Raw genomic sequence first — 24,344 nt, 5'->3', positions numbered from 1 at the left:
GTGGAGCTCAGAGGGGAGATACATATACACATATACAGAGATATATTGTTCTGAGTCCCTTTCTTCTGTGCAAATTCTCAGTTTGGTTTTTGGGAGTCAAAAATTCAAGCTTGAAATATGTTGTCTTTTCTGTGCAGAGACAGATTTCCTGTATCTCTACAGTCCATTAAAAATCCAGATGCTGGTGAGTAACAGTGGTGGGTGCATACCATGCCAAATTTCAAATCAACCAACTTTCTTCTTTGCCACTCCCTATGGGTGCAGCACCCTCCATTGTGCAGAGCTGTTTACACAGTGCTTACTTACTTACAGTGATGACAGAACCTGTTTCTGTGTTTAGAATATTTTTGGGCCCTGGCTCTTCAAAAACAAGTAAAAGGCACCTCTGTGCGCTGGGCTGACCTCTGGCTGGGCTAACAGGTCGAGCTGAGGTTGAAGATGGTTTTGCAAACAGAGGCTTTTTTAGAATTAATGTCCTTGTCCTCGGCTACCAGACTAACCACTGTGTATTCGTTAAAGCTTCTCTTTGCAAATAGACTAATACCACTTGGTGCAGCTGACTGCTGTGAAATACAGAGGTGTTTTTATCAGTTCCAGGAAAAAAACTGACATTTCAGTTTGTGTCCCCTTCATCTCAGGCTCTCTCAGTTGGTGTGAAACTGTGTAGGTCTGATGAAATCAACAGAACAGTTGTTAGGAGGAGTTACCATCCTTGGCTTTCTGGTACTGTCTGTGCAGCTGAGATGCCTTAGCTGTGACCACCTTCAGTGCTGACTTAAAATAATCTGCTTTTTTTGGCACGGACATGGGTTGGGACTGCTTTCACAAGCATGCCCATGAGATAGTACTACAGTAACAGCTGTATATTTGAATGTCAGTCACTGTAAAGCAATGCCACCCAAGCCACCAGTACAATTTAACAAGAAAGATCTAGCAACAGACAAGTAATAAGTGCTTGTTGTCAGGATGCTTCCAGTCGTCATGAAGAAGGTGGAAATCCCCATGGCCTGAATTTCTTGTTATAACAATGCTGGTTCAAATGACAGAGTAGCTCCGTTAATTTACTGTCCTGAAGTGGGTTTAAATATGCATCTTTGATGGGTGAGATTACAAACCAAAAAACTAGGGAGAAAAAAAAAAAGTACCCTGAAGAGACACCCAGTATGTTTTAGTGAAGATAGCTATATACATACACAGACATATATTTTAAGGTCAACATTTGAAGAGCTCTTTACCCAAAACTCGAATCTGTTGCAGGTTATAGAAGTGAAATTGTGTGTTTATCTAAGCCATTGAGATGTAATTTCAGTTTATACCATGTTAGCACAACTAATCCTTTCAGTGATGTTCAGCTTCTGCCAATTCAGTCAATGGACTAATTGTGTGAAGTGAAGCATACAAGCACAGCAGTGTGTTATGTACTACATCTCACCACTTCCTGACCCTGTCTCACTGCACACTACCTTCTTGCAGTCTTCTAGCCGTATCTGTTGTAGAGTTAGAAATGCCCAGATTAATTTTCCCTGCTTTGACAAGCTCCTTTACATTGCAGGAGGCCAGCTTTTATAGTGCATCCATAGGAAGCGTCTCCACTACAGCCTTTCACCACACAGGAGACAGACTGAAGATGTAGGCAGTTGGCTAATGTGAAAGCAATGAAGAGGTGTTCTGAGGCTGACAGTGCTTTTTATAGTACGTGCATTTTCTGGGAAGGGCATAAGAAGGGAGATAAACAGGAGATGATTGTGGCAAGCTGAGAAGTAGCTGTAGCAGACCAAGGTGTTTCAAAGAGAAGATCACAACAAAAAGGTAAGGACATCAACTTCATCCTGTCCTTTTTCCTGCTGCTTGAATATTTTCTTCAACATGAACAATTCTTCCTTGGAAAATGCTGACATGCTCTGGAGAGTCCTATAAATAATAGCCATTCAGCATTACTTTGAGAAAAACACAGCAGTACTTTTATTGCTTACTCTAGCCCCCTCAATTCCTACTCTAAAAGTGGTGGTTTTTTTTCTAGAAGCTCTTCAGACTGATAAAATACTGATAACAGTTCAAAAATCAGAAATATCCCTACATTAATTGCTGTATGTAGAGTAATAATCAAGACACAGGGTGGGGGAAGTCATGTAGCAATTGATAAAAAGTCCTGTAGAAGACTTTGACTCAAGATTAGAAATAACTGAAAATTCTGAAACTCTTAAACTGTTTTTACTGAAGGGTCTGCTGGCAAGGATGCGTGATTAAAAGGACTATGAATCTATTGTCAAAAGCAGTGTCAAGATGTCAGCATGCATCCAAGGGGAGGGTGTCAAGGGGTTAATTTGATTGTGTTTGAGTCTAACAATGCAGCATCACTGTGTAATCTAGAATGGTACTCAGCCTTGGCCTAAGTCTACTGTCAGCTGAGTAAATGATGAAGTTCCTTGCATCAGCATGGATTTGGGCCAAAACTGAGGGATTTTGAAAATCACACTGACAGTGTTCTCAGTGCAATTGTTTTAATGTAGCTTACAGCTAGATAAATATTTATATTCAGTCATCTAATTTTTCTTTTCTGTTTCTAAGTATACTTGAGGAAGTCTTCCCAGTTTTAACTTCTCTTATTTTAAAAATACCTAAGACAGCTTTCCCTAAACCTTCTCTGTGGTCTTCAGTCCTGGGCAGAGAGCTTATGTGGGAAAGACAGTAGTACTGTACATTGTTGCAAGACTTTTTATAACGTTATGAGAAACAGAAGAGGGCCTTAAAATAATAACATAGTGTGCAATGGTGGCTGTCTCCCAGATGGAAACAAAGTTTCTCCTGATTTTGAGTAAGACTTGGTCCGAGTGCTTCTGAAAAAATTTTGGCCCTAGTTGTTTGGGTTTTGTGGGAGCATCTGGTAGGATATGTCAAACAATGTTAGTTGCATCAATTGGCCATGATAACAGTTTCTGGTTTCTTGGTTATCAAATTTCTGCCTGACTTGCTTCATATGTTCAAACAGTGTTTTGGAATAACATGCCTGGAGGCTGAAATGTATGCACTAGCTGTAGGACTGCCTGCCTTCAAAATTTGAGCTCTCCAAGAGCTGAGAATACTTGGAGGGCCATTGTTGCTCGAATGAACAGAGCACCTTAACATCTGACCAGAAAGTAACAGATGATGACTTCCTAATATTTCTAAAGCATGGCAGACTTTGAGGCCTGGACTAGTTTTTCACTGGCAATGGGCCAAGTCATGTTATTAAAATTAAATGTATGCATACAGGATTTCCCCCATAGGAGTCTTGGCACCTTTTGGGTTTCAGTACAAACACTTCACAACTGAGATCCGCCAGAGCAGTTGAGAAATGAGGTAAATTCTTACAATGCTCTCAATGGTCTGGACTGAATGACCAAATTCTAACATGCCTGAATGACTGTCCTTGTCATTTGTCTTTCAGGTGGCTCCATCAACCACCAGCTGATCACATTGCAGCAGCGTAGGTGTTGCCATGAGAATCAGGAGGTGTCCTGTCTACTTCACAGCTTGTCTTTTGGTCCTGCTGGGTAAACATCAGAGAGAGCCCAATACAGAGGCAGAGCACATGTTTTAAGAGAGCTGACAAGCCAGTTCCTGCACATACATGCATCTGTGTAAGAGTACTCCAAGTCCAGGGGCCTCTGTGGCACTGCATGGACATAAGAATTGTTGCATGCATAGGGTTAGACTGTGCTTTTTGAGAGATGATGCTCCGACGAGGATTTTTTCTATTTCTTCCCCGACTTGTAGGCCTGCTGGTGGTGGCCTGTTGCTCAGTGTCTATTGTTTATATGTTGGCTTGCACACCCAAGGTTGACAACCAGCAGCTTGCCTTGCCCAGGGCGCACAGTCCAACTGTGAAGGAGGGATATGAAGCCATTCTGCAAGAGCAGGAAGAACAACACCGCAACTACATCATCAGCTTGAAGAAACAAATTGCCCAGCTGAAGGCTGAGCTCCAGCACAGGAGTGAGCAGCTTAAGAACGTGCAGGAGCAGTACCCAGACCCCTTGGACATTCGGCTTGACCACAGTAACCCAGAGAAGGCCCAGGCTAACCTGCTGGCTTTTCTCCGTTCCCAAATAGACAAAGCAGAGGTGCACAGCGGCGTTAAGCTGTCCACAGAGTATGCAGCCGTGCCTTTTGAGAGCTTTACCTTGCAGAAGGTGTACCAGCTGGAGACAGGGCTGACACGCCATCCAGAAGAGAAACCCGTAAGGAAGGATAAGCGAGATGAGTTGATAGAGGTGATCGAGTTAGCTGTTGGGAGTTTGAACAATCCAGAGGGGGACAGCAACGCAAAGCACCGTGTGTACACAGCTTCCGACTTTGTTGAAGGTTTGTATGCAGACAGCAGGTTAGAAGGTCTACATAGTGCTGGTGAGGGTTTCAGGTGTGACTGTTGCTGAGGGAGATGGGTGTTATCTCAGAGCACAGATGTTTGGGACAGTGCTAGTGCTGTGATCCAGCAGGCACAACTGCAGAATGGCAGCTTTCCTGGGGAACAGAACTTTGTGACAGCAGAGCCTCCTGGTCTCTTGTGGTGACCACCAATGTGTACTCACAGCTCTCTAGTCATGCGCTTGCCTCAGAACTGACAAAGCAAGAAGTGAATGACCAGGCTGCAATCACAAATCTGTTACCAGTGTTAAGCCTGACAACTGCAGTTTAAATCCAAACACTAATATTACTCTTACTTCCACCTGAACAGCTCTGTCAGAGTGGCAAGATAGGTTTTGAGAGCAGCTGAGGAGCTCAGTAACTCAGTTGGTATCACCTGTAACTTCAAATGACTGGGAAAGCTTAGCCGTTACAGGGTGTCTCCTATACTGGGAGTGGTGCATCTTAGCCCTTGGATTCTAAAATAAGCTGAGCAGTCTTTGCTCTCACACATAATATTGAGACAGTAAAGTGTGGGTTTTTAAAGTGCCACTTTTAACAGCAACCAGTTTTTACTTCATGTCTTCTGTCACTAAATCCAAAGTACGTGCTTGTTTCCAGTTGGGCTGCTTTTTCCCAGCCAGCCACAGGCACCAGATGTGTTCCAGGAGTTGTGATGTCTCTGTGGTTGATAACCTGTTCAGGTTAGCCCCTGCTGACAGCAGCTCTGAGTTAAAAGGTCAGGAACATGTGCAGCAGAAACATGATGTGACATAAGATTTCACAGATCTTGTTTCCAAGGGCCCGTAACTGTTTTTCATTCAATAAGAGAGCTACATTTTTTCTTGTAATATGGCTGTCCTAGTTTCACTTCCTAGGAACCGGCATGTTCCCTTCTTGTTGTTCAATAGTATTGTCTATAAGTGAGATTTAATCCACAGCTGACCTAGCTGAATTTCATATAGGAGGAAGAACTTGTCTTTCTCATCTTCAGGTGTTTGTGCTGCAGACTTGGAGGGCATGTGGGTAAGATGCCTACCTTTTATGGAGTGACTGCTCTAATGTGCTGAACACAAGCCGCCATGCTTATCTCACATCACTAGTGATTTTGCTGTGGATTGTTTTCTTCATCTGATATTTATGAATAGAGCAGAGCAAAATGCATCCTCCGTGTGGTGAGGACAAACTATGGCTGTTGTGCAATGGCTGGTTGTTAATTTCTACTTTCTGTATATGTTTCTCCAGCAGTCGTGGTATCGAGAGACAGTAGGTTCTTGAGGTCATGCTGGGATATACCTGACAGTCAGACAGGTGCCTCCCACAGCAGGGGCATGAATTGTTTAGACAGACTGTGGAGATCTTGTTGAGGGAGGTCCTGGCTCCCCTCTGGTCCAGGCACTTCCTCCACACCAGTCAAATTCCTCATGCACAGAGGTGGCACTGATGCACAGACAGGGAACTGGGAAGTGCTGCTGGATGCCAGTATTTGAATGCATTGTGGAGCTACGTGCTTCCAGTCTCCTCCTTTCTGTTTGTTGTTCAGTGTATCGTTTCAAAATACGCTTCTACTGTTTACTATAGAAGCCAAACAGGCATGTATGACTGTTTGGCACCAGCTCTTTCGTGGGGAGAGGGTGAGGGGAAAGGAGATGTTTTCTGCCCAGCTTTGCTTAATTTTCCATTAAAGTTACCCTTTTGCATAGAGCCTGCCTTTATGCACAATCAAGGGTCTTTGTCTGGGTACTAGTGCTGTCCTTGGGGAACAAAACAGAATCTGGTGTCCGGAAAGGCATGGGGAAGGGACGCACACTGCAGTGCTGGTCTGTGGAGGTTATTCATGCACTAATGGCCTTGCTGGCTTTCACATACGTGGTGAAGTACTCCAGAGGGAGGAAGCCCTGCACGTAACTTGGGAGATCAAGAAACTGGAGCCCTGTGTACAGCTCAGTCTCAGCTCAAGAAACCTTCCTTGTGTCCTCCCGGGCAGGGCAGGCCTTTGGTTCTGTAGGGGCAAGGTAAGAAATTCTCATTCTTACTCAGCAGTGCAAACCGATTTGTTTGCAAATGCAGGGATCCATGCATCAGGGTTGTAAACAAAGAGCTGACTTGGCAGATTTCCCTGCAGAGTTCTTTTGAAAGTCTCTGTCATCTCTTCTCAGTCTCTTTCCCCCATCCTCCATTCTCTGAGAACATCCAAAACTGTGGATCAAAACACAAACAAATCATTGCTCTGTATAACTTGAGCAGAAGAGAGGACTGAGTTTTCTATTCCAGTTGTACATTTCAAGTATGGTTTGAACTCAGAACTTATTTTGGGGACAGTGCTCTGCAGGTGCCACTGCCTACACAAGTTAGTAACAGGCTGGATTCCATGGCAGCTTCTGGCAGCTTTGTACCAATCCAGCAACACAGCAACTGTGAGTGGTGTTACCAGCCAGCAAAGCCAGCTGTTTTCATTTTCTGGAACTGCCCAGGGTAGCTGGAGCTTTCTGGGAGGTGTGGCTTAGGTCTGCACTGGGTAGTACCATCAATCCTGTAAGCTTTTTGTCTTCCAGCTGCTTTAGCAGTAACAGCACGCAAAAGCTGTATGCATCTCATATGTTAAAGGTGGGCTACTGCCCTCATCTTAAGGTTGAGCAGGCGGAGGGATGTACTGAAATGAAAATCAGGTAATTGGGGTCAGAGACAGAATGCAAAACCTGAATGGCTGCCCTTGATATGTGAGACTTGTGTCTTTGTTGCTGCCCTGTTCAGCAAAGCCTATGACACTGGCTTTACTCAAGTGTGTTGCTGATCATGAGTCTTACTAGCATATAGAGTGATACAAGTTATTCTTGTTTGTTTTGGGCCTCTTCTGTGGGTTTTTCTGTTCTTGTGGGTCACATCTGGTATCTGCTATCAGTATTAGTTCATTACTAACATTCCAACAGGCAGGGTGGTGGTGAGTGCAATAAATTTGATTAGGATCTGGATGTCTTCCTCTTTTCCATTTTGTGCCTTTATTCTTGTCTTTGCAGAGGGAAAATATTTCTTCAAACATTTCTTACATTTAGGGAGAATCGTTTTGTCTCTGTGGCTGGGATCTCTTAAAATAAGTGTTGCATCCTCTGCAGTTTCTAGACAGAACCACTTGTGCGTGGGAATTAGACTGTGACCCTAGTATCTTACATCTGAGCTAAACTCCTTCTCAGCAGATTTGCTGTTACATGAAATTTGGATAGAATTCTCAGACAGTTCTCCTTCCAGGAGACATGTGGTGGAATTTTCCATTTTTTCTTATTCAAAACTAGGAGAACCACACCTTCTCCCTGGGGCCCGAAACGTATCCGTCTGGCTGCTGTTCTGCTTGTTTCTTCACAGAGGCACTTGAGCTGTTCAGCTGCTATAATCCTCCCCTCTCCCCCTTATTCCTTCCACTTGTATACCAAGTTCAGTGGTTTTCTGCCACGAGGAGTTAGTAAGAAACAGCATGGAAAAGATGAGAAATTTCTGTGTATTATAAGCAGGCAAAGGAATTTTCTGTTTCCAATAGAAAGCCAGTTGCTCAGTGGGCAGAATAACAGGTCTGGTCATTAATTTATGTAAATGGCAGCAAAGCTGAATAGATTGGGAAGTAATTCATTTTCTCAAAGATGGAGATGATAATTTGGAATTTTTATTCCAATATTTCACTGACAAGCCTGAGTAGTGTGTTCCATAAGTGAATGTAGTCACTGTCTGGTGATATTCTTTCCCAACAGGAACAGTTCCAAAAAATCCCTGATTGCTTCAGAAATGCCCTGCCATGGCACTGTCAAATATGCTGTATCATAAGTTTTCCTACCTAAAGTATGTGGCTGTCTAGTGACTGGCATTTTAAATAAGGTCTTGGAGACAAATGAAGAGGAATAGCTTTGCTTTCTCAAATTGATAGCTACTGGTGGTGGGCTACCTGATGCAGTTTTGCCCTGGAAGCTTATTGGGAGAAAGGGTGATGCTCTTCTTTAAAGGATAAGATGTTGTATTTTACTGCATGTGTAGTGAGATGACCACCATAATATTGAGTTAAAATGGGGACAATGAATGCTGGTAGATCCTAATAGTGGTTCCTACAACGTCCAATAGAATACAAGTAGTGAGCACAGGTCCAGGGAGTGTTTCTGTTAATAGTGGAAGACCTGAAACGTATGATCTGTTCTGTGGAACGGCCTAAAATTGTCATCTACTCAACAGTGTTTTGTTAAGGTTGCATGGCTGTTGGCTAGTTATCAGTTCCACGTATCTGAAAATTGTTTGCCTGCCTTGTTGAATAGAGATCAGGTATTTTCCATGTCTTAAGAGAGCCCTGGGAATTGCTGCCCTGAAGACTGGACACTTACAGCGCTTTAGTCAACCCTTCAGCCCAGATGTGGTTTTGCTTCTCACTTGCCCTTTTACTTCATTTTAGCACCTGTGTCTCTGCTGATCCAAAGCTCCTGTTCACTGTTTTACGTTAGGTTTCCAAAGGCTTTGACTTTTCTCCTTGTTTCTGAAAGGAATGGTGCATATTCTGAAATGCAGCTGCTGTAATGGAAGCAATAGATGATCAATTAACCTTCTTTTATAGTGAACATCTACCCTTTCCGAGGCTTTCATTTCAGAAAAAACTTTTTCAGGAAAAGGTTTTTTGTTTTACTTTTTTGAGACTACTTTTTTCCCCTCCTTGTAGCTCATCTCTTAGAAATGAGGCTGCTTGATGATCTTTCTGTATCATAAAAAGTCCTGATGGCACAAGTGAAGTAGCACCTTTGGAAATGAAAAAATCTTGTGAAAGGCAGGATGGTCTGCTGGGCGAGTCCCCAGACTGACTCAAGACATTCAGGCTCATTTCCAAGGCTCACTGCCTGACCTTGGGCAAATCACTTTGTTCTCTGCTTCGAAGATATTTTAAAAAGGAAAGAAGATACTTCAAAAAGGAAAACAAATGGTTTAAATGTGCGTCAAGAATAACCGTCTTTAATTACATGCATTAAACTTGCATACAGTTCTCTTCAAGATGGTATGTGAGGATTATAAATTCTTGGACTACCATTTTGTGCAAGGGAACCTTGCCTTCACCTAAGTTGCTTGTTTTTAGCTGTAGTAGAAGTTCTCAACAAGAACAAAACTGCAGAGTTAGAAGCAGCCTCTGTTGATGTGTGTATAGCACTAGGAGGGACACCTTGGGTCACAATGTACTTTCTGCTCTGAAGGTGCTTCTTGCTTATTTGGCAAAGCTTCCTTTATTCCACAAATGGGCTACATATCTCTGGGGAAGTGGAGTCATTGTTTCTTGTCTGGAGTAGAAAAGGGTGTGGAAGCAAAGACTTTGAGATGTTGCATGGCAGATACTGTTAAATTGGTTAATTTAATTTGGGTCTTTGTTATGAAAAATGTCACTTTGCTGTCAAACATGTGAAACAGTCCTATGTATTTCTCTCTAGAGAAAATGCAAATCAGATTTAATATAGATTTTTGTTCAGTTTAATGTCAAAAGGCTACCTTAACCTTCCACAATACTAACTTCCTTGGCAAGACTTGTGTTCAAAAAGTGCCTGAGTAAATGAGCGCTCCCAGCAACACACTTGAACCATCAGCAGGCTCTCTGTAAGAATAAATGGGTGAGCAGAATTCAAAGGTGCAGATTTCCATTCTCTGGAAATTCTCCTTCCAGGAGAAGGAAATGCAGGGACTATTAGGTCACCATTCAGATGATCTCAAGTGCAGGCTCAAGTTCAGTCACAGATGTAGTTCATGGTCTGCACCTTGGGCAGACTGTATCGAAAAAGCTAGGGGAATTCAAGGGCACAGCTTTAAAAGACTAGCAGTACAAGAATGATGGAACTGCTGTCTCACTAGATTAATCCATTATGCTGGAGGCAGGATTGGAGTATTTGTTGAATCAGCTTATATTAAAAATAAAACATGAGGTGAATAACAGATCAGTAAATTTGCATATAGTATTAACCAACTGAAGTGTTCATTAAAAATAAAACACTTATGGAGTGATAGTGAAGATAAGAGAGTGCACAGAACCTGGCCAGATAAAATCACACCTCATTAATCTTTCAGATGTTCTGGGCATGCCAATGTAAAAGCTACAATACAAGATTAAGAGCTTATGTTACGCTGCTGTACAAAGAAACCTTTGACCCAGACCTTCACAAGAATTATAGGCAGAACTGTCAGTCTATGGGTTAGATGCACAGCGATGTTACATATCAAGGAATGACTAAGAATTAAAAAAAAAAAAAAAAAAAAAAAAAACCAAACAAAACCCCAAAACCCAGTATTTTCATCAAGCTGTCCTTCAAAACCAGTTGGGGAGAGAAAAAAAGAAGAAACAAGTCAAGCGTAGGAGGTTTTTTCCAGACATATTTTGCTTGTCTCTTGAGTTTCTGTAAGCAATGGAAGACAATGCAACTATACTCTTCTACTGATAAAGTTGTTAGGATATTTACAGTGGCTTAACAAGTAGTTAGAATTAACATGTAATTATTCCTTCTTAAACCTAACAGATCAAACTATGAAAAAGCTTTATAGAATCAGAGAATCTTTTACGTTGGAAAAAGACCTTTAAGATCATCAAGTCCAACCATTAACCCAGGACTACCAAGTCCACCACTAAACCATGTCCTTAAGCACTGCATCTTATGTGTTTTTTAAACACTTCTAGGAGTGGTGAGTCCACAATCTCCCTGGGCAGCCTGTTCCAATGCTTCACCACCCTTTCAGTGAAGAAAGTTTTCCTAATATGCAATCTAAACCTCCCCTGGTGCAACTTGAGGCCATTTCCTCTTGTCCTATTGCTTGTTATGTGGGAGAAGAGACCCACCCCCACCTGTCTACAACCTCCTTTTAGGCAGTTGTAGAGAGCAATAAGGTCCCCCCTGAGCCTCCTGTTCTCCAGGCTAAACAACCCCAGTTCCTTCAGCTGCCTTTCATAAGACTTGTGCTCTAGACCCTTCACCAGCCTCGTTTTCCTTCTCTGGACATGCTCCAGCATCAAAAAGTCCCTCTTGCAGTGGCCCAAAACTGAACACAGTATTTGAAGTGTGGCCTCACCAGTGCCGACTACAGGGGAACGACCACTGCCCTAGTCCTGCTGGCCACACTGTTTTAGATACAAGCCAGGATGCTGTTGGCCTCCTTGGCCACCTGGACAACACTGCTGGCTCATGTTCAGCCGGCTGTCAGCCAGCACCCCCAGGGCCTTTTCCCCCAGGCAGCTTTCCAGCCGCTCTGCCCCAAGCCTGTAGCGCTGTGTGGGGTTGGTGTGACCCAAGTGCAGGACCTGGCACTTCTCCTGGTTGAACTCCATAGAGTTGGCCTTGGCCCCGCTGTCCAGCCTGACCTCTGCGGAGCCTTCCTACCCTCAAGCAGATCAACACTCCTCTGTAACTTGGTGTCATCTGCAAACTTACTGATGGTGCACTTGATCCCTCTGTCCAGATCGTTGATAAAGTTGTTAAACAGGACTGGCCCCAGTGCTGAGCCCTGGGGAATGCTGCTTGTGTCCAGACACCAGCTGGAAGTAACTCCATTCACCACCACTCCTTGGGCTCAGCCATCCAGCCAGCTTTTAACCCAGCACAGAGTACACCCATCCAAGCCATGAGCAGCCAGTTTCTCCAAGAGAATGCGGTGGGAGATGGTGTCAAAGGCTTTCCTAAGGTCTAGGTAGACAACATCACAGCCTTTCCCTCATCCACTAGGCAGGTCATCCTGTCATAGAAGGAGATCAGGTTTGTCAGGCAGGACCTGCCTTTCATAACCCCACACTGGCTGGGCCTGATCCCCTGGTTGTCCTGCACGTGCTGCATGGCGGCACTCAGGCTGGTCTGCTCCATAACCTTCCCCGGCACTGAGGCCAGGCTGACAGGCCTGTAGCTCCCTGGATCCTCCTTCCTGCCCTTGCTGTAGATGGGTGTCACACTGGCTAACCTCCAGTCTCCTGGGACCTCCCCAGTTAGCCAGGACTGCTGATAAATGATGGAGAGTGACTTGGTGAGCTCCTCCACCAGCTCCCTCAGTACCCTCGGGTGGATTCCATCTCGCTCCATAGACTTATTCATGTCTAAGTGAAGCAGCAGGTCACTAACTGTTTCCTCCTGGGCTGTGGGGATTTCATTCTGCTCCTCGTCTCTGCCTTCCAGCTCAGGGGGCTGAGTACCCAGAGGGTACTTGCTGGTCTGGCTGTTAAAGGCTGAGGCAAAGAAAGCATTAAGTACCTCAGCCTTTTCCTGGTGGTAATGTCCTCCCCCCACCCCCAGCATCCAGTAAAGGATGCAGGTTATCCTTGGCCCTCCTTTTGTTTCTAATGTATTTGTGAAAACATTTTTTGTTACCTTTTATGGCAGCAACCAGCCCAGGTTCTAGCTGGCCTTTCACCTCTGATCTTTGCCCTGCATAAGCTCGTGACATCCTTACAGTCCTCCGGAGCTGCCTGCCCCTTCTGCCAAAGGTGCCAGACTCTCCTTCCCCTGAGTCCCAGCCAGAGCTCTCTGTTCAGCCGGGCCAGGCTTCCCCGCCGGCTCATCTTTCTGCACATGGGGACGACCTGCTGCTGTGCCTGTAAGACTTCCTTGGAGAACGTGCAGCCTTCCTGGTGCCCTCGGCCCTTCAGGGCTGCCTCCCAAGGGACGGTCAGCCAGGCTCCTAAACAGGCCAGAGTTGCCCCCCAGAAGCCCAAGGTGGTGGTTCTGCTGACCCCCCTCCTTACTTCTCTGAGAGTCAAAAACTCTCTCATCTCATGATCACTGTGCCCAGGATGTCCTTTGACCACCACATTGAACCCCAGTCCTTCCCCGTTTGTAAACAGCAGGTCCCGTGGGGCATCCCCCTGGCTGACTCCCTGACTGGCTGTGCAGGGCTGGCAGTCGTGAGACTTCTCCCAGCTGCTTGTGGAATATTTCATCTGTCTCTTCATCCTGGGTGGGTGGCCCATAACAGATTCCCAACAGATTATTTCAGTATGCACTGTAGGGACTGAAGTGTCATTTAGAGGGGGTAAAACCTATAGCCTTTTTGCCAACTTCATTTCATTTAAGGTATCAGAATAGTGTTTTGGCGGGGCACGACCAATACTTTTATAGTTAATGCCAGCCCTCAGCATGGGACCAATTTTACTCATCAAGTATGTTAAAAGTTTATTCCATAAAGGAAATAAGTACATGCTTGTATGAATTAAATATCCTTGAAGACTGTCTAATGCAGGATTGTGCCCTGGGTCTAACCTCTGACAAAGTCCATAGTGTTGTCCTTGCAGACCATTACTTGTGCAGGACTGGGCATCGTTGCCACAAAGGAAATAAAAGTCCCTTGAAAACTGAGTAACAGGAGAGTTTTTTTCCTGATTGGCAGTGGGTGAAGTTGATGGCTGCTGGGGCCTGGTGACATAGTTTTATTAGGGGACTTTCCACAGAACCTCCCAGAGAGGAGGAAATGAATGTGCTCATCAGGAAATTGCTTTTCTGGGAGATGGCCTAATAATTCATATTGCAGAGAGGTAGGCTGCCTTTTGCAGTCTCTCTTCATCACCATTACCATGCATGCCTGCAGTGTGCAGTTGGAGCAGTCTGAAAAATAAGGACAGTATGTCTGCTGGGTTATTCTGAGTGTGAGCAATTGGTAACCTTCAGGGGTTTGCAACTCAGCCAAGCCTAGGAATGTGCCTGTAAGAATACCAAATAGCTCCTGCAACCCAGGGCTGTGTCCCTGCCAGAGTGACAGCCTCCTTCAAGTGGTGGCACATTGTGTACTGGCTTAAAAGTAAGTACCTCATGCCTCTTCTGCCTTTTCAGCTTAGGTGTAACACATGATAACTGCACCTTTTTTTTTTTTTTTCCCAGAAGCCCAACTTTAATCCAAAACCTCTTCTCTTTTGTTTTCACAAAGGGATCTACCGCACAGAAAAAGACAAAGGCACATTGTATGAGCTGTCTTTCAAAGGAGACACAAAACATCAGTTCAAGAAGATTGTTTTATTCCGGCCATTTGGTCCTGTAATGAAAGTGAAACATGAAAATGTCAATATGGCTGACACACTCATTAATGTCATCGTGCCATTGGCCAAGAGAGCCAGCAAATTTCGGCAATTCATGCAGAATTTCAGGTGGGTTTCCGTTCCAGTGCTGCCTTTGCTTTTTCTTGTTTGGAAAGATGCAATTTCAGGAGTTATTAAGGCCTCACTCAGTAAAAATCACGTTACTTTCACATAACGTTTCATTGTGCCACTAAGTAATTTTTAAGATTATAGAGACTGAAAGGCATTTGGCTGCTTAATGCATTGTGATTAGCAGTAAAAGCAATTATATTCCTGTCATCAGGGTTTCTGATTTGTATGTACCTGGCTTATGTGTCTCAGTCTGTTTTGTTGGGGCACATGTGACTGTGGCAACATGAGAATTTACTGCCATTAGCTGTAAAGCAACATTTCTAAGGAAAAAGGGAATTAGTGCTTCCAGACACTTTGCCAAGCCCTATTAGTGAAAAAATTAAGGCAGTAAAAGGCAAGAAGGAAATGTATTTGAACTTTCAGAATAGTTGCTTTTAAATTTATTTTATTTTTCAGCACAGAGATGATGTTTGAAGAGAGAATGTAATTGAGATGTAGTTTAAATAGCTGCCCAGAAAAGACTGTTAGCAACAGATACTGACTTTTACAATTGAATTTGTTTTGCCTAATTACAGCCACCTAAAAATAGGCTCCTTGTCTAAATTAGCCATCTGATAGACGCTTGGTTTAGGATGGGAGAAATTACCCTCTGGTCATGCTGATTTCTCTGCTGATTATAGATGAACCCTTGCTGACTAAACTTTGTGGAAGTGAGGCATGATGTCTAGCATTTGTTCAGATTAGTCCTACCCTTAGGCTACTGGCTTGATCTCTGGTTGATACTTAGATTTTAGTAAATGTTTCGTAGCAGAATGCCAAAGATCCTCTGGAATATCTGTTACAAAAAATCAAGGTTAACAGGTAGGGTGTGTATAGCTTCTTTAAAATTCCCCTTCTCATATTCTCCTAAGTGCTGGAGTTACTGCTGAGCTGGATGGGCTGTTTTAACAGAGTCCTCCTATCAATATAACAAACACTACTTAGAGAGTTTTTTTCCTAATCTGCCTGAAAGATAGTTTTCTGTCTCATCTGACAAGAGGCAGTGAGCCCTTTTATCAGGACCAGGATCTCTGTCAGTGAATTGTGCCCTCAGGAATGCCTTCCAAGTTTCACCCTACTCTGCCTTCCCCAGTAGGTGCAGGTTATTGAAGAAAACTATCTTCTGGGACAAGCCACAAATTTGTCTCTATTCTCTAGGGAAACGGGCATGCAGCAGGATGGGAGAATTCACCTCACTGTAGTTTACTTCGGGAAAGAACAAATGAATGAAGTCAAATCGATACTTGAAAATACCTCCAAGTAAGTACCTAAATAGGTGACGTGCTGTTCATACACAGGAATTGTACCATGAATTGGAGACCAGGTAGCTGTCCAAACTCATAGTTGTGCCACAAAGTTCTAAACTGCACTGGAGAAAACAGCTTGCTTTCTTTCGTGTCAGATAAAAATGGTGTTACCCTGAGCCCCATATCTGTGGTTTTGTGATGTTGGTTTTTAGAACCGCAGAGATTTTACTGAATTTGCTTCTGTGCAGCTTGCTTTTTTTTTTTTTCACACTGGTAACTTCTTTAGTGCTTTTGAAAGTGGCTTAACTCTTAGGACTGAAAGTTGACTTCCAAAGGCAGGTGCAGACTAGTAGAGCACGAGGAACTAGATGCTTTTGGCCAGGTTTGGTCTGTTGTGTTTGCTTGCATAGCTGTGTTGTCAAGATCATGTGGCAATGTAGCCTTTTGTTATCATCTCCACATGGGAAGAAGACCCTTGTATAGGTACAGTAGTACAACCACAGGTATGTTATATTTGCCTACTAAAGATATTTTTGTCCATCTAAGCCTTGTTGGGATTTTTGTGATGTCTGCCCAAAAAATGTCTGTGATAGAAATGCTAGCATAGGAGTGCACAAATCCAGCTTTGAATGTAGATATAGTGGAAATCTCAAGACTAGAAGAGGACATGTCTTCCCTCAAACTGCTCTCTGTGAGACTATGGATTTCTAGGTGAATTGTTTCATATTGGGTTCCTGCCCCACCCTTCTATTAACACCTGGAAGGACAGGGTAAGTTGCTGGATATTTTCCTTCTTCTAGGTCAGCCAACTTCAAGAACTTCACCTTCATCCAGCTGAATGAAGAATTTTCCAGGGGCAAAGGATTAGATGTTGGTGCTCGATTTTGGAAAGGAAACAATGTTGTTCTCTTTTTTTGTGACGTGGACATATACTTCACAGCTGAATTCCTGAACTCCTGTAGATTGAACACACAGCCAGGTACTGATACTCATGAAGTGTATTATCTTTCAACAGGTTTTTACCTGTTGTGTAACAGCCTTCACCAGAGTATTCTCGCCTTTGAGTTGGTAACGAAACTGCTGTAGATCATTCTTGAAACTCACAGAACTAATTAAGACATGTATAAAAATTCCATTGCTGGTTGGCTTTTGAAAAGTTATGAGGCTCCTGCTCCCACTGTGATTGAATTTCTTGCCTTCAGCACCTGTGCTTTCTGAAACAGGATCTTTTGTTAATTATACCCTTATATTCACATTCTCATGCAAAGAACATAGGCTTGGTCCAAAACTAGTGTGACTTTGTCTGGATTTGGTCTGGCCTAGACAGCATCTTGTGTGAGAGAGAAGTGTGTTCTATACAGTTTTTTTAAAAAATAACCAATTGTCATTTCCAGGGAAGAAGGTGTTTTATCCTGTTCTCTTCAGCCAGTATAACCCCAGTATAATTTATGGCCACCATGATTCCATCCCATCTTTAGAACAGCAGCTGGTAAGTACATGCTTCTCTGAATGTCTGCTTTTATTTGGACAAAACATTTTTTAAAGGTACTTGTGCTCTTGAGTAGCATTTCCGTATTCCTTGTGCACAGTGACTACTACACAGGCAGTGTCACACAGCAGTCACCTTACTGTGAGTTCTTGCAGTTAAGTATCACAGGGAGGTATCTTAGTACCATTTATTTTAACCCTGGTTTGGTGTTTTATACATGGAAACTAAGAATTTAAACTGTGTCTGCTTCTCTACCAGAAGGGGTTTTCTAATTAGCAAACAATTCCTCCATGGTGTGCCGTCTTGGGATCATAGTCCCTGGTCTTGCTCTCATGTCTTCCTTGCACTGAATAGTTTTTTTGCTTGCATCTTGAAGAGCTGACGTTTGTAAAAAGCATAGTTACCCTTAGATGAGTCAGTGAAAACAGAATATTGGGGGCTGTCACAGTTATTCCCCCACTTGAACACTTACAATGGCTTTTCCCATCCCACAGTTCATGACTAAACTTTCTGAAGCGTACCACATTGTCTCAGAGTCAAATGACATTTTTGGAGCTGTTCCTTCTGGCTTTAATCTGGCACTGATATAACACAGCATAACTCCACTGATTTCCATCTCACCTGCTTATCTTTGATATGAGAACAAAGATTTTTAAAACCATCACCATAAGACATAAGATTAAAACATCTAGTTGGACCCGGGTGAATCTCCTTGATGAAGAGGAAGCTGTTGTGAGGAAGAAGCAGGGTACGCAGACTAGAGGTTCAGATCAGTGCTAGTGGCAGAGCTATTGCTATTGCTTGGCATTGCTGCAGATGCTATTCTGCATTCTCTTGTGCTCTGGCATTGCATTGTCTTGAAGCTGAAGGGGTGATCCAAGTGGTGGCTTTCCATTTATCCACACCCTCCAGACTCGCTTCTCTCCAGAGTCAGCAGGTCACAGGTCTCTTCCCGCTAGTTCTGTTAAGTGGCTGAATTTTCAAATTGAAGCATCAGCCAACTATGCAGTTTCATTCAGTTCCTCTGGGTCAGGTCCCAGCCTGCCACAGCTGCCCCTCTTACTGCCAGGCACTGCACCTGTCAGGGTTCATCCTGTCCCAGGCTGTACACTGTCCCCAGAGCATCCCAGCTTTGATTGTTTTCTCAGTAGGTAAAAATTAGGGGTGTTGTGAGCCCAGCAACAGTCACAGCTGAAGAAAATCACTAGGGGTCTGAGTCCAGTCTTCTGTCATCTCTACCCTCACCTTGTGCAGTCACTCTAGAAAAATCAAGAATGAGAGTTTGAAAAGTCCATTCAAAATATTTTTTTGTCTACTGCTCCCTGTGTTATCCAACAGGTAGCTAGAAAGTCTGTTACTGAAGAGTCTGGAAAATCCTTTCTGTTGTGGGTTGTTGTTTTTCTCTTGAGGAGACATGTTCTGATAATACCATGGGATTTATATTAGCTCTTCTCTCTCTGATGAGAGCCCATCAGGGATCCTTAGGCTTGTAAGCACTGTGCTTAGGAAATGAAACAGAGTTTAGCTCTCAAGCTAGCATAAATTCCACAAAGTATATTATCAGGATTTTGCAAATAGTTATAGCTAATATTTGAATCATAAAATATGATGCTTATGTCAGAAAAGCTTCTTGGTTTAAATTAGTACTGCCAATCTCATTTTTATGTACATTTTTATATTTTCAGCCCACATTAGTTCTCAGGCATGAGGCCAGATCTGTGCCATTAAAACAAGACAGTGTTAGGTCTCTGTCTTGGTACTCAAGCTGCTGAGAAAAAATGCCTTCAGAAATCTTTGAAATAATTTGATTTGTGCAGCAGCCACTTGCAGTAATGGGAAATAATAATGCTAATGCATAGAAGTAGCTTACTGTAAGGGCGTCATCATGGGGATTTCTTATAACAGTACAGACCTGAAAGATGCAGTCTTGTTTCCTTTTAATTGGTTTTTGCAGTGGCTTTGCTTTTTCAAGGAAAGGAGAAATAAGAAATGAGAAAAGAGAAAAGAGAAAAGAGAGAGCAATGCGAGCAGTAAAATGAAAAAAAGACATTGGAATGTCAAGGGTTATGAACAAAAAGGGAAGGCATGAATGAGAAATCAGGAGAGACTATTTTGGGAAAGAATTTTTTGGTAAAGGTAACACTGGGATTTGCAAATCTAGAAACGAAAATTCTGTCTCCTCATCTTTGTAACTTTGTCACAAATGAAGCCAATTTTTTTCAAAATAGCTGCCAAGGGGTAGGTTTGTAACCAGACCTTCAAAAGTGTGAAGCACTGCTGACTTGCTTAAAGGATTTAAATACCTGTCCTTGTCCCTTGAAACTCTTGGATGGCTCACCAGGTCACTCTCAAGTCACTCACGTGGCTTAGGACCTTAGGGATCTGTACTTGGATATCTGCTTTTGAAAATGACAGCCATGGTTTCTCACTGCTCTGATTTTCTGTCTGTAATACATAATGTTTTCATGGTCCATCTCAATAATGTAGACTGAACATTCATTATTACAAAGGCTTTTATGGGATGTATATCTCCACCTAACATTTCTGGACATCAATTTTAGCTGGATTTAGCAGTTCTGTAATGGAGAACTAGTCTTACCGCTTTCCTAATTTTTGTCAAAATTAAGGTAATCAAAAAGCTGTCAGCTATGCAATCGGGTTAGAACCACTGTTTTCTTCCAGAGCTCTTGTGGTCCACAATCCAGATACCACCGTCTCCTCTACAGCAGAGTCTGGCTTCCCTGGTTTACCACTATGTTTCTTACATTGGATTGTTAGCAGAAACTAACAATTTTGGATTTGCCTGTGAAGAAGCAAACTCCAGAGAGTGATGTGATATTGCTCCACTTGATTTACAACAGCAGGAGTGGAACAAAACCTGATAGTTCTGTATCAAGGGAGTTTATCCATGCTAGTTAATGATGCGGCTGTTTTTTGGGGGCAGAAACAGGCAATGAATATCTACAAAAACTGTTTCAGGATCAGCCATGGATTTACATAGGGAAGAATAAGAGGAAAGTTGCTCCTATTTCTGACCACGTTCAGGGACTTCTGTGCTGCTCACACTGAAAACATTTCTGCTCCCATGTAAACATTCCTTTGCCTCCTTGCAGGTTATTAAAAAAGAAACTGGATTTTGGAGAGACTTTGGTTTTGGGATGACTTGCCAGTACAGATCTGATTTTATCAATATAGGTAAGAAAAATACACTCCAATATGTCTGCCTTTTTACTGAAACATACCAAATTGTTATCAGCTTCCCTTTCCTTGGCCAGTGTGTCTGTGGCTCTAATTTGCAGCAGTGCTCTGGTTAGGTGTTCAGACTATTTGTAGGTGCCATAGAGGTTACCAGAATCCAAGCACTGCTCAGCCCAAATAAAGCAATTTTGCCTAGTAGTGAAAGATTTGAAACTAAGAAATTTCAGAACTTTGATGTTGGCAGAAAACATAGCTGTTTTAGAGGGCTGACCGGAGCCAGAGAACAGCTGTAGTGCAATTAATAGCATTGAGTTTACTAGTACATATTTCTAGTTCTGTTTTGGATTTTGTTTATGTCAGGTGGCTTTGATCTGGACATTAAAGGCTGGGGTGGTGAAGATGTACATCTGTACCGCAAATACCTTCACAGCAACCTCATTGTGATCCGAACACCTGTCAGGGGTCTCTTCCATCTGTGGCATGAAAAGCAATGTCTGGATGAGCTAACCCCAGAGCAGTACAAAATGTGCATGCAGTCCAAGGCCATGAATGAAGCTTCTCACGGCCAGCTTGGGATGCTTGTTTTCAAACAAGAGGTTGAGACCCACCTGCACAGACAGAAACTGAGCAGTAAGAAGACATGAAGCCAGAAAGTGAGGCAAAAAGCCTCTGAATTGGACTGTAGTTTTTTCTTGACAAGAGTTGCTAACAAGAAAAGACGAGATGAGACTGAAAGAGGGCGGAGAATCCAGCAGGATGGTAGCAAAAGAAAGATGAGGGAAAGTGCTTCTCCTCCCTTCTTCTGTTTTTTTTTTCCTTAATTGAGCTTTTAAATACTCCCTCAGCCTGACCGTTCAGCACTTGCTTCTTGGGAAGACTTGAACACTTGATGGGATTCAAAGTCACAGAGACAATGAACATTACATAAATGCCAGTGTGGTATTCACAGTAACAAATGGGTGTGCTCTTCTGACAAAATGTTTGTAAGATGTGTACAGTTATTTAAAGGATTGACCCTTTGGTGGGCCAATAATAATGAGTTATTTTTTACATCTAATCATGTAAAAAGGGCTATTTCTGAATAACTACAGAGCTTCCTGCTCTGAGAAGGACATCTGGTTGTTAATGATAGTTAAGCTGGAGTGACCAAAAATCTTTCCCTTAAGGGGCTGGGGTGGGGGGACAGCAGCAGTAACTAACAGTGTATTCCTGCTTCATTCAGAGACAAGAGGCATCTCAGAAAGTGCTTTCTAAAATTCAAAAAGAGAAAGCCCTACCAGTCAAGTGTTGATGTTTCAAAAACACTAGAGGGGTAGTGTTTGTTCTCTTCTGTGGACAGTGAACCAAAAGCAATGAGCCATGTCTGTATCACATGAATTAGATGGTGTATTTCTGCTTTCGAATATTATAAGTATCTCAAGATTTCTTTTTGAATGAAGTTGATTTTGCTTGGGAATTATTTTGCCATACTTCAGGTTTTCTACTCCTAGGCTTACTAGGAAACAGTAAAGCCTTCCAACACTTGGAAAATGCTTTGCAGATCTGTGTTTCCTGTGGATGGGAAGTGAGTTCAGATAAGTGAAGTCATTTTTCTACACAGCCTGGGTGCTGAAAGGCAGAAGCTTTACCATGCTGAAGAAAAGGAAATACATATCAACTTGCAGTTCTGATTTAGCAGGAGACTTTAAACTCTGCATGCCAGATACCAAAATCGATGAACATTTTCTGACTTTATACCAAAGTATTCCTTCTAAACCAAATATAGAATCTTGCCCAGGACATAGCAAGCTTTTTGTAATTAACAAAATAAAATTTTGTGATGGTTTACAGGACCCTGCAAATTCTCGTATGATAATTACAGGTGCATCCTAAAAATTAGTCTCCTTCTTAATAGATTTTTAAACTGTTGAAAGCATGAGTTACTGCTCTTATAAAGCATTTAATTTTAATGCTGACTGCTGTTTATCATTTTAGTATATACTAGCCAACAAAAACTGCATGGGCTTGGAAATCCCATTTGGTTGCCTAAATGCTGTTTCTCTAGGAGGTCTCTTTGTTTTATAGCTGCAGATTCAAAGCAGTCTGAAACCAGACTCTAATTCGGGTTTTGGCTTGTAAAAGCTGCAGGAAGAAATATGCAAGGTAGCACTGAATAATGAATAAAATGCTATTTGTTGTGCCACTGTGCAGTAGGAAGAGTGCTTATGAACTTCTTTTGAAAGCATTGCATGCAGAATCTGCAGAGATCATGCTACTGTAAGTACCTTTTCCCTTGACACATTTACATATATTTGTCTTTTGTTGGATGCAAATGATATGTGTTGCACTTCTCTTGCAAATCAGAAAATGTCCAAAACCACTGCAAAAGTACAAAAAGAATGGAAACTCTGTATGCTTAAAAAATCCAACCCCCAGATACATCACTTACTGTAAAAACATCAACAACTCAAGTAGGTTCTCCAAAGAACTTTTTCATTCTCAGAATACGTGATAAATTGTTTATGAAGAGCTTTGGTTTGATAAAGTAACTTTACAAATATTATGCAGTAGGAGAAGACAGGCATGGCTCGTTGAATGCATATGAGAGCTACAGTAACTGAGCTGCTCCAAGGTAATAGTTGTTCCTACAGTCCCACTTAACCAGAATTTAAAACTGAGTGGTGTATATTATGGAAGCTGCATAATCATAACCTGCCTCAAGCCCAACCTTAACTATTTCCATGATGGTTTTTTGTTATCTTCCCTTAGGTTTCCCTAAGCCCTCAGCAATTTAATGTAACTTTGAGACTGGACACACTTGTAGAGCAGGGCTAGACCAGGTGATCTCCAGAGGTTCCTTCAAACCTGTATTAGTCTCTGATTCTAAGCGCTGGGCATATGTAAATTCAACACTTCATTACTTTGGGTACCTTAGCAAATGTGTCATTCAGCCCCTGTCAAGAATTTCACAAGTTATGTTTTTAAATAGCACCTTTGTGACTCTCTTGCACATTCTTTCCCACAGAGATGCTGTTCCTTCTGCCAGGAATAATACTGTCTATGCAGTTCCTGTTCCTTGGCTGCAGAAGCCAGTTTGGCAAGAGGTGGGATTGAATCAATGATGTAGAAAGCCAGCTCACAGTCATTGCCCACCTCAGTGATGTGCAGGAGAATCTAATTAGAGCAGAAGTCTGGCAGGGCTCTCTTAAAGGTGGAGACTGCACTGATAGGAGAGGTGAAGAACAGTATGAGAAAGGGAAGCTGCTATTAGCTATGTTTCTGTGAGCCAAATGGGGCTGTAACAGCTCTTTCAGACCAGTTAGAAAAAGATTAAAACCAAAGAGAGCAGCCAACAGAACCATAGCTTTTACCAGGCAGCTCTCAAACTTCCTTGTCCCAGAAACACCTTGTGATCTTTCTCAGAATGGCAGCTGCCTGGATCTTAGTTGCGGGGGGAGTAGAGCTCATTCTGCATACATGGGGAGGCCATGCAGGGACTCCTTGCTTTAATTTCTTATGACTGTTGCATGCTTTGGTTAAAGGCACAGAGGCACTGGGCAAAAAAAATTGCCATATCCTTCCAGGTGTCATGATTTCTCCAGCAAGCAATTTTCAAATGTGACTAAATTGTAATCCTTGCACAGCATCCCTTGAAGAAAGGAAGATTCTACAGAGAAACCCCAAAAGACAAGCCAGCACCCTTCCTTAATGACCATGGCAAGTCATCCTTGCTCCACAGAATTTCAGGGTAACTAGATTTTTTAAGCATACCTTGAGGGTTCTGTTCTGGCCGTCGGTTCTGGCAAGGATGCTGTCTTAGTAGTCAGTACAGTAATCTAAATGTGGTGGTATAAAACTTCAGGTTTCTTCCCTCACAGCAAACAAGTGAAAC

The 24,344-nt window shown here is 42.7% G+C and overlaps 1 protein-coding gene across 7 annotated transcripts in view; it reads left to right on the top strand.

Moving 5' to 3' along the window:
* The window catches only part of CSGALNACT1 (chondroitin sulfate N-acetylgalactosaminyltransferase 1), a 47,568-nt gene extending 25,263 nt beyond the window's left edge, over positions 1-22,305 (top strand). For 4 of the 7 annotated variants that reach the window (XM_040597409.1, XM_040597430.1, XM_040597440.1 and 1 more), the window contains 9 exons: positions 138-184; positions 1,553-1,809; positions 3,428-4,344; positions 14,281-14,497; positions 15,698-15,799; positions 16,587-16,765; positions 17,181-17,275; positions 20,389-20,470; positions 20,834-22,305. In XM_040597409.1, the coding sequence (XP_040453343.1) occupies positions 3,711-4,344; positions 14,281-14,497; positions 15,698-15,799; positions 16,587-16,765; positions 17,181-17,275; positions 20,389-20,470; positions 20,834-21,117 (1,593 nt within the window). In that variant the 5' untranslated portion in view covers positions 138-184; positions 1,553-1,809; positions 3,428-3,710 and the 3' untranslated portion in view covers positions 21,118-22,305. Of the gene's footprint in view, positions 1-137; positions 185-1,552; positions 1,810-3,266; positions 3,340-3,427; positions 4,345-14,280; positions 14,498-15,697; positions 15,800-16,586; positions 16,766-17,180; positions 17,276-20,388; positions 20,471-20,833 lie in introns of all 7 variants that reach the window. The other 3 variants (XM_040597458.1, XM_040597468.1, XM_040597419.1) reach the window with 2 other exon arrangements.
* Positions 22,306-24,344: the final 2,039 nt, after the last annotated feature.

Source organism: Falco naumanni, chromosome 1 (genome assembly GCF_017639655.2).
Source record: "Falco naumanni isolate bFalNau1 chromosome 1, bFalNau1.pat, whole genome shotgun sequence".
Taxonomy (NCBI): Eukaryota; Metazoa; Chordata; class Aves; order Falconiformes; family Falconidae; genus Falco; species Falco naumanni.
Note: the sequence above shows the minus strand (reverse complement) of the source record. Positions and strands in the feature narration are given on the sequence as shown.